Raw genomic sequence first — 16,486 nt, 5'->3', positions numbered from 1 at the left:
ATTAATGCTTCTCGTTGGAGTGACAACTGTCAGTGCAGGATCAGCAATTAGCCAGTTTTTCGACGTGGCTTGTCCAGCTAAGACATTACGCATATTCCCAGTACTTGGTCATGACAATAAAAAAAATCGGCTTTTTTGTTGTTCCTACAAGAATATGCATGGTTTCACTTCTTTGCAACACATTAAATGATGAACCCCCTCCTATGGACATACATTGCATTGGCCGCTATAGAAAAATAAATATTGCCAACAAGATTCTGACATCACAGCTTGTAACCTATTGTAAAAGATAAACCTGTTGCTTAATTTAATGTGGGTACCTTCCTATTCTTAGGTAAATTCTCATAATATACATATTCAACATCCTGCCTAATGTTTCTGTATCTTTGTGTCGTCGTTTCCTTTTTTTTTTACTCCGTATCTTATGAGTTTGTAATGACTTGAAATTCTGAAGAAGCTTTGCTCATTTGCATCTTGTACAGTTTCTTTTTCGAGTCACCTCTTAAAGTATAACACTTCTGCCTCTATATTTAGTTAAAACTTCAATGGTTTTTTTTGGACAGTGGTCCAGAATATCTGAAGCATGAGTGAGCTTTGCCACTACTGAAGGAAGATAATGTGGAGAATATTGAAACTTATAGGTCAGAATGCCTACTCTCACCATAATCAAAAATAATGGAATGAGTCATTAAATATGCACAAATGAGTTATCTCTATTAATAAAATCTTCTTAACACAGCTTGGTTTTGTTTCAGAGCTAGCTGAAGTACGGTATTATCCATTACAGAGTTTGCAAAAGTGGTACTTGAAGCGATTGATAGGAATGGCTGTCTTAGAGGTGTATTTGTTGACCTGTCCAAGACTTTTGACACTGTTGACCATAAAATACTACTAAACAAACTGGAAATATACATACAGTTTTTAGGGATGAACATGGAATGAACACCTGAAGATTTTGACTATGAGAATGTCTTTTCTTCAATACTTAAGAGCAGCAAGACACAATGTACTGAAAATGTTTAAAGAGATTGTAATCAGCATGTTATGCCATTAGGATCCTATCATCAATGTGTAACAGCCAGTGTCTTGTGGTATGCGTTAATCCTATGTACACTCAATTCTTTTTTGAAGATCAAATCCACAAAACATGGGCAAAATTTTCAAACTACAGTAAAGGACCATAAGACCAGTAACTAATAATAGTGTTTGCTGGTGCTGGTGCTGGTGCTGCTGCTGTTGTATCTTTGGTCTGAAGACTGTTACTCAATCTACATGTGTAATCTTCAGCATTCTTCTGTAGTGCCAAATCTGAAAAACTTCTATTCTCTTTTTGTTTCAACTGTATAACGTCTATATTTCATTTCTGAATTTCAAACATTTAAATTTATATTAAGTGTTCACAAGTTAATCTTTTTTGAAACACTTTCCTTGCTACTGCTTGCTTTCAGTTTATATCCTCCCTGTTCCACAATCATCAGCTACTTTGCTGCCCAAACTTTTAGTTTTTAATTTCATAATCTGATTTCCTCAGCATCACCAGTTGTAATTTGACTACATTTTCCATTCCCTTGATTTATTTTTGTTGATGTTCACATTACAACATCTTTTCAAGACATTGTCTCTTCTGACTAAATTCCCAAGTTCCCCACTGTCTGGGGTCTACGTCCATCCCTAAAAGCAGTTTGGTTTTCCTCGGCATGATGGCATCTACCAGCAGGACAGTGCAACATGTCACACAGCTCACAGTGTACATACGTGGTTCAAAGATCACCAGGATGAATTAAACATACTCCCCTAACCACCGAACTCCTTAGAGGTAAACCCAATCGATAATCTGTAGGAACAGTTTTATTGGGCTGTTCGTGCTGTGGATCCTCATCCGAGAAACTTAAAGCCTAGTTTACGTGACGACACTAGGTTGCAGGCAGCTGCGCTACCGGCCACTGTGCATGTGTGCTGCGCGTTTGTGCAATTAGTCGGTGAAACTAAACAATTTCGGCGTGTTCCAATTTTGCAGACACTAGTTGCATGGATTTTGAGGTTGTGTGTCTTTGTAGAATGTAGACAAAGTGAAACATGAAGTGAGGAACGGAGAATAATGTTTGCTTTTTGGATAGATATGCTTTGCATAGGTGTTTGTGGATTTTCAGTGATGCTGATTACAAAAATAAGCAACACATTGCTGCTCCTGAGACTGTAATGTGTGATCAGAACATAAATAGTTTGAAAATATGTGAGCTGCAGGGCAAAATTTATTGAATTAAGAGCACATATACAACTGAATTAAGAAAAATACAAGCAAATGTAATTCTAGCTGTAGAAATGCGGCTCTTGTCTACAAGACTAAAATCCCATCGTTCAAGTTGGCTCACTCCTTTTTTTTTTTTTGAGGAATATTGTTGACAGGAGGGAAGGCTACGCAAATCAAGAGGCTACAGTCTTTATTCAATAATCATCTATTTAAAACGTCACAGCAGTGCTCCCCATTGACATATGTTTGAGTTTTGAAATATTGCCACTGTACAGATCTATCTTAAAGAGAGAAGTTTGCAAACCATTCTCTTCTTAATGCGGCCAGCTTCTAATAATTACTGCTGTCAATGTTAATAATTGTTACTATTAATCCTAATAATTATTGGTGTTAATGAAAAAGTGTCATCACCAATTGAAACCGCATCTTATAGCATGCCGAGTGTTCTCGATTGTAATGCATGCAATGTGATGTGTAATTTCTGTTCTGGCGACAGAAGAAATGTAAACAGTTCTGGTGACATTCTAAGATAATTAAAAGAACTTTTTGGGTCTTCCATTACAATTCATTTGAGCAAGGATGCTGAGCAATCGATCTGATGTCTTTTCTTCATCCAGTCACGAGTAGAAACATGTTTCTTATTATTTTTCTTATGCAGCGATTCCACACAACAAGCTTTAACTCCATCACAACTCGTGTGACGTGCAGCTGTCGAAACTTCATTTCAGGCATGACTCGGGGAACCCACAAAATGACGAAACTGAAGTATATACTGGTTTCGCTGTGTCTGTAGTCAAATATGTAACCATTTGCATGCAATGAGTGGCGCAACTCAATGTCGTCGTGTAAACTAGGCTTAATATAACTGGCGATGGCACTGGTGTCGTCATGGTTCCCCATCCTCGTTGGTAACTTCCAGAACCTGATTGACATTCTTCCTGCACATCTTGCAGTAGTCTACAGTGCAAAAGGTGGTTATTCAAGGCTTTTGGCAGTTGGTCACATTAATGTGACTGGGCAGCATACAAACCTCATAAGGTAGAGTATTTGTGAGGATGGGGGTCCACACTTTGTCTGGCTACATTGAATTAGGTTTTCCTATATCACATTAGACAAGTTTCTGTAATAGTTCCTTCAACAAGATCGTTACCAACCACCTGTTCTCATTAAACACATATCTATATATTTTATATATCAGTAGATGTGGATTATGTTTTTCCTTGTATTAAGCTGACAAATCCTATTTCATTGTAAAACAATCAGTGAGCAGATAAATAAGCACACTAAACCAGGAAAAAATTGTATTAGAAATAACAGCTAGAAGCCAAATCACCAAGAAGTGTTAACAGTTCTTGTCATCCCCTAACAAATGTCAGAAGTTTCCATGAGACATAAAACATTTTCACGATATTAGATTGTTGTGTTGCTGTCCTGCTTGGTAGATTAGCAGTTGCTAGCTTAATTAATAAGGGCAATACAGAAAGGATTTGTCTGCAGAAACAGTTGGTGTCATATGGTCTTTGAAGGGAAGTGATTGTATACAAAGATGTATTGAAGAAATTAGCTGATTTGTGAACAAGAAAGTTAATTTTCTGATGCAGTACAACAACTGGCGAAAGAAGCCCTTGTGCAATTATTTTGAATTAAATTAATTTTGATTTGCCCTTATAGAGCTAAATGAAACTTTACAATTTGAAATAAATTATAACTTTGTCTGCTTTGCAGTTAATTGGAGGAGCTGTTTATTTGTAATGAAATGTCTTACTTTTCTTCAGGAGCTGCCGGAAGATGAACCAGAGAAACCATCAAAGGAAGAATATGCATTAGCAAAATGGCTGCGCAAGAATGTGCCTACGAAGAAAACAAAGTTTTTAAACCACAATGTAGAATACTTTACAGGTATGTCCTTTGTACAAGGAATAGCCTACTGTAATTAACAGAATACAACATTATAGCACTGTTTCCGTTTATTACTTTTGCAGCTGTGAAAGCAGTAGACGCAGTGATGGCTTCATATTGGGTACAGGCCAAAGAAGGAGAGGAAGCATTCTTTTCTTCCAGGATTGACGTAGTTGAGTTTCTAGACAGGTAAGGATCCTTTGAGCTTAGTCAGGTCTGCTGTGTTCAGTAATTGTAATTCTGATTTGTGTTGTGGTAGCCATATGGAATTTGAGATATCAGATATCCCCTCTAATAACTTTTTGTTGCAAACTTGCTTAATCTTTTGTGTATATGGTAACTTCTTAGGTCATTTGGCTTGGCCATATGTGTATCACATCCTTTTATGGTATCAGGATCTCATGCAGAAAGTAATTGTTCTTCACGGAAAGCACATTTGCCTCTCTACTTTGGTTATGAAGTCAAGGGCCAATTCCTTAAGGTAGTTTGTTCAGATTTTTTCTGTAAATTTATCTCAGAAAAGTTAGCATAATTATAATATTTATCAGTACCATAAATATAACTCTACTGACACAAGACAATAGTGTTGACTCTGTACAGGTATCATTCTTTTATCTGTGTTAGTACTCTGACTTAACTAACCTAAATTTTAAAGAATCAGAACTGTTCTGCAGTATTCAGATATTGGTTCAGCAGTGAATCCTATAAAGAAATGAATTGTAAAAAAATATAATAAGGATCCTTGTGCAGTTTTTAATGGGAGAGAAATGCGTAGTATCAAAATCAGTAGTTACGGGATTTAATTTGAATGTTGAGGGATAAACGAACATTATGAAATCAGATAGCATTTGCAAGGTACAATGTTAAGAAATTAAATTTAAAATCATTGAGAATTTTAAGTTTACCTCTTCTGTTGTTTGTGGCTGAGATTTACACATATACCTCAACCATGCACCACTTGTAGGAGACAGTGTAGACTGAAAAATCACTTCATATAGTGAGCCTTTGTCAAGAAATGCTGCTATTTAAAATTTGTCATCATACATGGATGAGTGAGTGGTTAAATTGCAGGCTATGGTGCCAGATGTCTGAAGTTCAATCCTTGGACAGTATTAGGATTTTTATGTCACTTGTCACTTCTTGCACTTCTGGCAATGTTTGTCTATTCTGAGTTGCACTGTGTCCGCTTTAAACTGCTGGTCCTACTGTAACTGACTGTACGAGTCAGTTCAAAGGTCAGAGAAAGGCAATTGCAGACTGCCTCCAATAGGACCATGCCTAATAAGATACTGTGGTGTGCAAGCTAACCTATGGGCTAATGACAGCTTTACTTTTTTTGTATCAGATCTGACAAAGGTTTTACCATACTTTAAGCTTGTGTATACATAGCACTCCTGCTCTCATGATTGTTCTTGGCTATTAAATATACTGGCTTTTCAACTGTAGTTGCAGTTTACTCTAAATATAATGAGGTTGTTTTGATGTTTAGTGAGATATTCAAGAACAGGAAGCACATCATCATTTTACTTGTCTTTTAAGTCAGTCCTCTCAGTGATTGTGGATGGTAGTCATTCCATTAGATGCCGGTATTTGTGATTTTGTATGTAACGTATGAATCTGGTGATTTTTATGAAGTAATTTTAACTTCCATCTTTGATTGATGTATTAAGTTATTTACGATTTGTTGCTTTGCACTGCAAACATCAAACAAAAACACTGTACTTCAATTTTTTTTTTCTGACACTGCTTCTGCTTGCATTCAGACTCCTGCTCATCCACACTTGCCATGAAAAAACTTCCTGCCAAAAACTCTTTCACACAGTATAATGGCATCCAAAGATATAACTAGCACACAAAGATAGTGAAATTCAAAGATTTGCCTGAGTTGCTTTAAAATACCAGTTTTTGTTTTAAGACTTTTGAATACCTGTTGCAGTAATTTTGATTTATGCATATTAATTTTGTAAAATTAAATAATTATGTAGAAACTTTTAATTTAATTTATAAACATCCTTTATTGATGAAGTAAACAAAAGATCATTTACTGTCTTTTAGTGAATGATGATGTATTACAATAGAACCCTGCTATTAGGTTCCTGGAATTATTGTTTCCCCACAGTTTACAACATTTTTTATCACTCTTGTCAAATTTCCTATGTCCACAATGTTAATTTGCACCTAGTTTTGCACCAACATGTGTAACTTTCCCACAGTTTACACTTTATGAAAAAATGGTGAAGGAAAAAAAAGACAGGCGTAAAATGACACTGGTATGGCACTGGCCCTCAAGTAGTTTACAAACATTACATGGCTAAGTTTCTTGACACCAGGGGCTGTACTCAGCAGGTTGAACTAGTAAACAAGTGAAAATGGGAACAATTTGTGCTGTATGTGCTGCCGCTGCCAAGCTGTACACAGTTCAGTGGCTGATGGAAGTAAGTAAGGGTCCCCCCCCCCCCCTCCGAATGAAGATATCATGAGCAATCACACCCTTTTCCAAACAGACTGTACTGCATGTGCGCGTTTTCATGATTGTTGTGACATCTTTGTCGAACCTTATTTAGTGTGTTTTGTTCTTTAGGCACTTGTAGACTTGCTTGACACCTTCACTCACTTTGCATCGTTTTAATGTTTTTAGTTAAAAAAAAATGGAGTGCCAATTACGTATTTTTTCATGCTAAGCAAATTGTGTTTAGAGAATTTATTCTCATTGTCAAGTGCGGTATTTATGTATCTTTTTTTTAGTTTTTTTTGTGATGTTAAACAATCAGTCAATGTCAGTGATAGTTTTCATGTGTGTGTTTTTCACATAACTTAGGAGGCACAATACCTGATAACCGCAAAAAGACTACTACTATGCAAGAGACACAGACCAACACCTATGCAAACACCACACAAAATATCTACATAAATATTTACACTTGACAGCGAGAAAAAATTCTCAAAATGCATCGTGCTAAGCATAAAAAACAGATAACTGGCACAGTGTTTTAATATTTAAATAAATTTCCAAAAATGTCTGCTATGATGTATGAAATTGACTCAAATGTTCCTACTTCCCAGACAGTTATCAGTTCCATTGCATCATTGGTTTTCATTTGGTAATAAACCTAAATTAGATAATAAACGAGTTCCTGACAAGTATTTTGATGCCTATTATGTACATATATCATACATAAAGTGTGAACACAGAACGGAATATCCTATAAGTAACTTTTACAGCTTAAAACGTTATTTCCCACGTTTTACATTTTCCCACATTTTACACAACTTTTGTGAAGTCACTTGAAAAGTGTGAAAGTGGGGTTTCACCATATTATGCTTATACATTACAAATGTAGCCTATTTTGTGTGACCAGTCTTCTCTACTGGAAGCTTAGATGTTGACATATTGAAATAGAATGTGGACAACGAATACTGCATTAGTAAAATTTCTTGAGATACACATGCACCCTTTGTGGTGAGAGCATTCTCAGGATGGAAAGACCAACGTTAGCCACTCTAGCCTGTCCCTCACTGGTGTAAGATTGGTGTTTGACACCTGCTTCAGTAACCACCACTGCACCACACAGTGTAATGTTTTGCGACAGAAAATGAGGTTTTTAAATTGATTGACAAGATCAGCATGTAGATTACAAACTAGGTCAGGCACTTACTACAATACACCTCAAATATATCGAGAATGAGTAAAAATATATATTGAGGTTCAGTTTTTGCAGAGTCTTAGCAGAAAATGTAAAGAATTTTCCTGATCTTGCAAAATCCTCACAATTTGTATGCGCAAATGTTATAAAAATCTTCAAGAAACTGGAAGTGTGGAGAGTTGTAACTGATGAGAGAAATGCAACTAAAATTTTTGCTGTAGTAACATATGGTCCACACCTCAGTATAAAGCAGATTGATGGTGCAAATGGGATGAACCAGAGGAATGTTCTGTTATCACTACTTTCCCACACATTTCATGTTTTGCTCCATCAAGAGCTCCATGGCAATGACTTTCTTAATCTATACAGTTATCAGGATGATGTAGCATTTCTTTGCACTGATTTGTTAACAGACAAAGCATTGTTTAAAATTTATCGACAAATCAGTCTTCTCAATATACACTAAGTGTCAGTTGAAAATCCACTCTGGATGAGAGAAGTGGATGAACTGTGATCTTGATTTTTCAATGTGTGGTTTGTGATTTTCTAGAATTGCATTATTTGTCTCTGTTTCATTGCTGGCACTCTAAATAGCCACTATTAGCTTCACGTACTTATAGTTATGCTGCCACCATTATTGGAAGACACCCCACTGTGCATAAGGTACCGTACAGTATTTTGTACTAACATGACAAATGTCTAGGGCCACAAGGAAACATGAACACTCCTGAAGACATGAAGTAGTGTAAAACACAGTCCTGTGCTGCAATAAGTCCATACAAAATTCACCGTGAACATGCAATGTTGTCAATCATGAATAGTGTAATAGTGCATATCAATGCTTAAAAGTCAATAGTTTCATACATCATTTTATTTAATATGACACTCACAGTAATAAACACAATACATACCTGATTTGTGTTCACTCATATGTTGTTGTTGTTGTCTTCAGTCCTGAGACTGGTTTGATGCAGCTCTCCATGCTACTCTATCCTGTGCAAGCTGCTTCATCTCCCAGTGCCTACTGCAACCTACATCCTTCTGAATCTGCTTAGTGTACTCATCTCTCGGTCTCCCTCTACGATTTTTACCCTCCACGCTGCCCTCCAATGCTAAATTTGTGATCCCTTGATGCCTCAAAACATGTCCTACCAACCGATCCCTTCTTCTAGTCAAGTTGTGCCACAAACTTCTCTTCTCCCCAATCCTATTCAATACCTCCTCATTAGTTACGTGATCTATCCACCTTATCTTCAGTATTCTTCTGTAGCACCACATTTCGAAAGCTTCTATTCTCTTCTTGTCCAAACTAGTTATCGTCCATGTTTCACTTCCATACATGGCTACACTCCAAACAAATACTTTCAGAAACGACTTCCTGATACATAAATCTATATTCGATGTTAACAAATTTCTCTTCTTCAGAAACGCTTTCCTTGCCATTGCCAGTCTACATTTTATATCCTCTCTACTTCGACCATCATCAGTTATTTTACTTCCTAAATAGCAAAACTCCTTTACTACTTTAAGTGTCTCATTTCCTAATCTAATTCCCTCAGCATCACCCGATTTAATTTGACTACATTCCATTATCCTCGTTTTGCTTTTGTTAATGTTCATCTTATATCCTCCTTTCAAGACACTGTCCATTCCGTTCAACTGCTCTTCCAAGTCCTTTGCCGTCTCTGACAGAATTACAATGTCATCGGCGAACCTCAAGGTTTTTACTTCGTCTCCATGAATTTTAATACCTACTCCAAATTTTTCTTTTGTTTCCTTTACTGCTTGCTCAATATACAGATTGAATAACATCGGGGAGAGGCTACAACCCTGTCTCACTCCTTTCCCAACCACTGCTTCCCTTTCATGCCCCTCGACTCTTATTACTGCCATCTGGTTTCTGTACAAATTATAAATAGCCTTTCGCTCCCTGTATTTTACCCCTGCCACCTTTAGAATTTGAAAAAGAGTATTCCAGTCAACATTGTCAAAAGCTTTCTCTAAGTCTACAAATGCTAGAAACGTAGGTTTGCCTTTTCTTAATCTTTCTTCTAAGATAAGTCGTAAGGTCAGTATTGCCTCACGTGTTCCAACATTTCGACGGAATCCAAACTGATCCTCCCCGAGGTCTGCATCTACCAGTTTTTCCATTCGTCTGTAAAGAATTCGCGTTAGTATTTTGCAGCCGTGGCTTATTAAACTGATAGTTCGGTAATTTTCACATCTGTCAGCACCTGCTTTCTTTGGGATTGGAATTATTATATTCTTCTTGAAGTCTGAGGGTATTTCGCCTGTCTCATACATCTTGCTCACCAGCTGGTAGAGTTTTGTCATGACTGGCTCTCCCAAGGCCGTCAGTAGTTCTAATGGAATGTTGTCTACTCCGGGGCCCTTGTTTCGACTCAGGTCTTTCAGTGCTCTGTCAAACTCTTCACGCAGTATCGTATCTCCCATTTCGTCTTCATCTACATCCTCTTCTATTTCCATAATATTGTCCTCAAGTACATCGCCCTTGTATAAACCTCCTATGTACTCCTTCCACCTTTCTGCCTTCCCTTCTTTGCTTAGAACTGGGCTGCCATCTGAGCTCTTGATATTCATACAAGTGGTTCTCTTCTCTCCAAAGGTCTCTTTAATTTTCCTGTAGGCAGTATCTATCTTACCCCTAGTGAGATAAGCTTCTACATCCTTACATTTGTCCTCTAGCCATCCCTGTTTAGCCATTTTGCACTTCCTGTCGATCTCATTTTTGAGACGTTTGTATTCCTTTTTGCCTGCTTCATTTACTGCATTTTTATATTGTCTCCTTTCATCAATTAAATTCAATATTTCTTCTGTTACCCAAGGATTTCTAGCAGCCCTCGTCTTTGTACCTACTTTATCCTCTGCTGCCTTCACTACTACATCCCTCAGAGCTACCCATTCTTCTTCTACTGTATTTCTTTCCCCTATTCCTGTCAATTGTTCCCTTATGCTCTCTCTGAAACTCTGTACAACCTCTGGTTCTTTCAGTTTATCCAGGTCCCATCTCCTTAATTTCCCACATTTTTGCAGTTTCTTCAGTTTTAATCTACAGGTCATAACCAATAGATTGTGGTCAGAGTCCACATCTGCCCCTGGAAATGTCTTACAACTTAAAACCTGGTTCCTAAATCTCTGTTTTACCATTATATAATCTATCTGATACCTTTTAGTATCTCCAGGGTTCTTCCACGTATACAACCTTCTTTCATGATTCTTAAACCAAGTGTTAGCTATGATTAAGTTGTGCTCTGTGCAAAATTCTATTAGGCGGCTTCCTCTTTCATTTCTTAGCCCCAATCCATATTCACCTACTACGTTTCCTTCTCTCCCTTTTCCTACACTCGAATTCCAATCACCCATTACTATTAAATTTTCGTCTCCCTTCACTATCTGAATAATTTCTTTTATTTCATCGTACATTTCTTCAATTTCTTCATCATCTGCAGAGCTAGTTGGCATATAAACTTGTACTACTGTAGTAGGTGTGGGCTTCGTATCTATCTTGGCCACAATAATGCGTTCACTATGCTGTTTGTAGTAGCTTACCCGCATTCCTATTTTCCTATTCATTATTAAACCTACTCCTGCATTACCCCTATTTGATTTTGTGTTTATAACCCTGTAGTCACCTGACCAGAAGTCTTGTTCCTCCTGCCACCGAACTTCACTAATTCCCACTATATCTAACTTTAACCTATCCATTTCCCTTTTTAAATTTTCTAACCTACCTGCCCGATTAAGGGATCTGACATTCCACGCTCCGATCCGTAGAACGCCAGTTTTCTTTCTCCTGATAACGACATCCTCCTGAGTAGTCCCCGCCCGGAGATCCGAATGGGGGACTATTTTACCTCCGGAATATTTTACCCAAGAGGATGCCATCATCATCTAATCATACAGTAAAGCTGCATGTCCTCGGGAAAAATTACGGCTGTAGTTTCCCCTTGCTTTCAGCCGTTCGCAGTACCAGCACAGCAAGGCCGTTTTGGTTAATGTTGCAAGGCCAGATCAGTCAATCATCCAGACTGTTGCCCCTGCAACTACTGAAAAGGCTGCTGCCCCTCTTCAGGAACCACATGTTTGTCTGGCCTCTCAACAGATACCCCTCCGTTGTGGTTGCACCTACTGTACGGCCATCTGTATCGCTGAGGCACGCAAGCCTCCCCACCAACGGCAAGGTCCATGGTTCATGGGGGGGGGGGGGTTCACTCATATATGATACAGTAAATCACACCTTTGTGGGTCCGCTTCTCCTGGTGTTGGCATTGTGACTTGCTGCACTTTTATCTATGATTTGGCCATGTTTGACACACATTATATCATTGAAGTCTTCTCTGAACGTGATGTAACTGCATTAAAAAAGTCATTTTCATAATTTGGCTACTATAAACATTAAAAATATTTGAATTCTTCAGAAAAATTGCCACATTGTCCACTGTATTTTGGTATAAACTGTACCTCGATATTTTTACTCATTGTAGATACATTTTGGATGCCTGTCTTAGGCTGCCTCACCACATGTTTCAGTAGGAGCTCCATGTCATGGTGGGCATTATTCTCCATATTGATGTCAAGAACAGAATAATTCCTACATCTTCAAACTAAAAATGTAGCAAACAAAAATGATGTATTGTTAGTAAGTAATAACACCCAGAACTAAAAATCAGTATGGACATCCCACTAACAGATGAAGTTTCAATACTTATTACATATAGTTACAAGGAGCTCAATAATTTTGATGGTGTCTTTTTGATAATCTAAAGAGCCAATGGATCGTCTGGAAAAAAAAATTACCAGTTTACACTGAAAAGGGTTTGGAATTAATTGCAGGAAACACTATATTCATAAAACAGTTGAGAAACACTGCACTTGGCTAATCTTATTGCTTCAGAGCTCTTAATTTTAGCAAAAGTACTTTTCATGCAGGGATTTTGTGAAAATTAATTCGAACTGAAGGAAGAATGGAAAAGAAGGATGTATTGTACAGTTGCCTAACAGGAAATAAATATTTTCTTTCAGCACCAAGGCAGCTGAACAATGGGTGTCCACTAAAAGTCTGGCTCCTTGTTGTCTAAGGGGGTGACCACACAATGCTGCACTCTGTCACCAAATAACCAGGAAATTCCAGAATTCTATGTATTCACTAAAAATCACTGAAGTTTGGTGCCAATGCACGAGAATTCTGCTAAGTCTGAAACGTGCACTTCAACAGAGAATTGTACCGAGTTCAACATTTCACTATTCCAGCCATCGAGTATGTTTCTCAGCAACTTCTACTGTACCTACCAATGCAAATAATGTACAAATGCATGCTTTCGCTACGATATCCGTTAATAAAACATTCTCGAGCTTCAAGCTGTGTCCAGCGGTTTACTGCCGACGAGCTTTCAGCAGAGATCTCCTCTGCCATTGTCAAGTGGATGACTGACGTGTGGTTGTGTGGTTGTCATTGCCTTACTTACATAGCTGCGCTGTCGCTTGTGACGTCACTGGTGCTCGGTCCCGCACCATAGATGGTAATGTTTTGGCTGCCGACCGCAGGCACGCATTAACTCCCTCAACACTGGATCCCATGCTGTACTCTACTGCAATCCACCATCTCTATTGAAGGTGTTGTCAGAAATTCTAATCTCTTTGGGCTCGTTTATCACACTATCCCAGAAGCCATTAGTGTCCTCATCACAAACTCCATTGATTTGCTGTCCCAACTCTTTGATGACACCATCGTGGATTTATTTAAGCACACTCTGTCGTTGTCATATTTTATACATGATGGAGAATATTTTAACCGAACTGAAGGTATGGCGATGGGAAGTCCATTAGCTCCAGTAATAGCCAACCTCTTTATGGAGCATTTCGAAGACATCGCCTTGGACACAGCTCCTGTAAAGCCGAGCTGTTTTTATCGCTACGTCGATGATACCTTCGTCATTTGCCCCATGGACAAGAAAAGTTAGAAGAGTTCCTGGAGCACCTCAACAGCATCCATGACCACATTGACTTCACAATGGAAGTAGAGGAGGGGGGTCTCTAGGTCATAGCATTTAGAACAAGCCCACCCACACGGATCGGTATCTACATGCCACCAACTTCCATCACCCGGCACAGAAACACTCAGTTCTGAGGACCTTATTACATCAAGCTGAAACCGTCTCAGATGCTGGTAACTTGCTGAGAGAATTGAGCCACTTACACAAAGTTTTTAAGGAAAACGGTTGCAACAACAAACTGATCTCACAAGCAGTGTCATCCAAGCCTCAAAGGAAGAAGACCTCTGAAGAAGCCACCAAGCAGTTGCATTGTTACCGTTTTGCGGTTCGAGAACAGGGAAGATTAGTCGGCTCCTGAAGAGGCAGAAAATAGACACAATCTTCAGGCCTCCAGCAAAGATTCGGCAACTAACGAAATCTGTGAAAGACGATGTAGGCCTCAAAAAGCCAGGTATTGACAAGAAACCGTGTGGATGTTGATAGTTCTATGTCGGCCAGACTGTTCGCACTATTGAACAGCTCCACATAGAACATGAAAGGCATGACCGCCTACGCTATCCCGAAAAGTCAGCTGTAGCAGAACATACTCCGGAAAACTGACACTGAATTGCATTCGATGAGACATCTATTACTAAATGGCTTCTGGGATAGTGTGATAAACGAATCCATAGAGATTAGAATTTTTGACAACATCTTCAATAGAGAAGGTGGAGTGCAGCTGAGTACAGCGAGGGATCCGGTGTTGAGGGAGTTGAAGCGGGACTGGCACTCGTGCGGTCAAAACATTACCATACATGGTGCGGGACCGAGCACCAGTGACGTCATGAGCAACGGCACGGTTATATAAGCACAGCAATGACAACCACACGACAGTCATCCCTTGACAGTGGCAGAGGAGATCTCTGCCGAAAGTTCATGGACAGTAAACCACTTGACGCGGCTTGAAACCCAAGAATGTTTTATTGATGCAAATAATATGCAAATTCCATTCGAGTGACTCTTGGTTCACACACTGTGTTCATTCTGACGTACCCCACTCTGCCCCCAAATCCCTTTCTTTGACTAACTAAATACAGGGAAATGAAGTTAAAAACTCCATCTTGTAACCTACATGAAAACCATAATGCCACTTCCAAAGCCACATCAGCTGACACACAACATGGTGGTGTTTACATTTATTGCTTGGATTCAGTAATCATTTATTAAATTTCTCTTGTGATAAGTTACTATTGTTTGATTACATTAAAATACATCATCAAAACTAAGCATGAGCCCATTCATATCCAAAGGAATTTTTCCTGCTTTTGCCAACGCTGATGACAATTTGTCAACAAATTTAAATTGAATGTTCACATTAGTTGTATCCAAGATTTGAAATTTAATTAATCCTATGGAATAGGTTTCACTCAGTTTCTTGATAGATAAACAACGTTGACTTTTACTATTGTCTGTGGCATTATGTAATTTCCAGTTGTGATTTGTAGTTAGTTTACTCCAAATTCAGTTATGTAGCTCTAATTACAATTACATCCACTAAATGTTAGAATTTTGTCATTTCTTGTCACGTGAAGTGTGTCATCAGATTACGTCTTGGCTGCAGCTGTGATATTTTTTGGGCTCTGTAGCTCAGTTCATAAAAACAGAACCCTTATGGGATCAGTGTGTTGTCTGTCCGTGTGTCTGCCTGTCCTTCCATCCTATGTTAAAAAACTTATTTTAATATCAGGAACGAGTTGATGTATCAAGTAGAAATTTGTCACATACTAAGATCTGTAGTCCCTTGGTGGTGTAAAAAATTTAAGCCTCTAAGTCAACGCAATCAAAAGATAGGACCATTTATGTCACATATTTGGTGCTCACCAACTCACCCATCAAAATGCATAGGCACTTCCCATTGGGCTAAAGTCATGAAATTTGACAAAAAGCTAGGTTTTGTGGTACGACTAAAGGAAGAACTCCAAAAATTGTTAATTTGTAATGATATCACAGGAATACAAATTTGTCATTTTAATTGACAGTCTTTTCCGCCCATCTGTTATTTAAGACACCTTTGTTTAGGGAATGGGGTATGTATCAAGGTGACACTTCATGTCTCACACTGAGGTCTTTTGGTGGTGTAATAAATCTAAACTTCTAAGTCATTGCAGTCAAAAGCTATGACCACTTATGTCAGGTATTTTCATACATGCAGACTCACTCATCAAAACCTTTACAGTACTTTACACTTGCCTAGAATACTGACATTTGACAAGAAGTGTGGATTCACAGTACAAGTACATAATAAAATTGGAAAATTGTGGATTTGGTGTTACATCACAAAAAAATTGTCATTTGTTATCCAGCTATCCATCTCCCGTCTGTCTGTTAAGACCCCTGTTAGAATTTATGTCACATATGAAGGTTCTACGTATTTGGAGCGTGGAATGTCAGATCCCTTAATCGGGCAGGTAGGTTAGAAAATTTAAAAAGGGAAATGGATAGGTTGAAGTTAGATATAGTGGGAATTAGTGAAGTTTGGTGGCAGGAGGAACAAGACTTCTGGTCAGGTGACTACAGGGTTATAAACACAAAATCAAATAGGGGTAATGCAGGAGTAGGTTTAATAATGAATAGGAAAATAGGAATGCGGGTAAGCTACTACAAACAGCATAGTGAACGCATTATTGTGGCCAAGATAG

At 38.3% G+C, this 16,486-nt stretch overlaps 1 protein-coding gene across 1 annotated transcript in view; it reads left to right on the top strand.

Annotated features, from left to right (window-relative positions):
- The window catches only part of LOC126354606 (translocation protein SEC62), a 93,510-nt gene that overhangs the window by 27,071 nt on the left and 49,953 nt on the right, over nt 1–16,486 (top strand). The window contains exons 2-3 of the mRNA XM_050004361.1: nt 4,027–4,150; nt 4,234–4,339. Coding sequence (XP_049860318.1) covers nt 4,027–4,150; nt 4,234–4,339 — 230 coding nt within the window. The remainder of the gene's footprint in view (nt 1–4,026; nt 4,151–4,233; nt 4,340–16,486) is intronic.

This window comes from Schistocerca gregaria, chromosome 3 (assembly GCF_023897955.1).
Source record: "Schistocerca gregaria isolate iqSchGreg1 chromosome 3, iqSchGreg1.2, whole genome shotgun sequence".
NCBI classification, from domain to species: Eukaryota; Metazoa; Arthropoda; class Insecta; order Orthoptera; family Acrididae; genus Schistocerca; species Schistocerca gregaria.
Note: the sequence above shows the minus strand (reverse complement) of the source record. Positions and strands in the feature narration are given on the sequence as shown.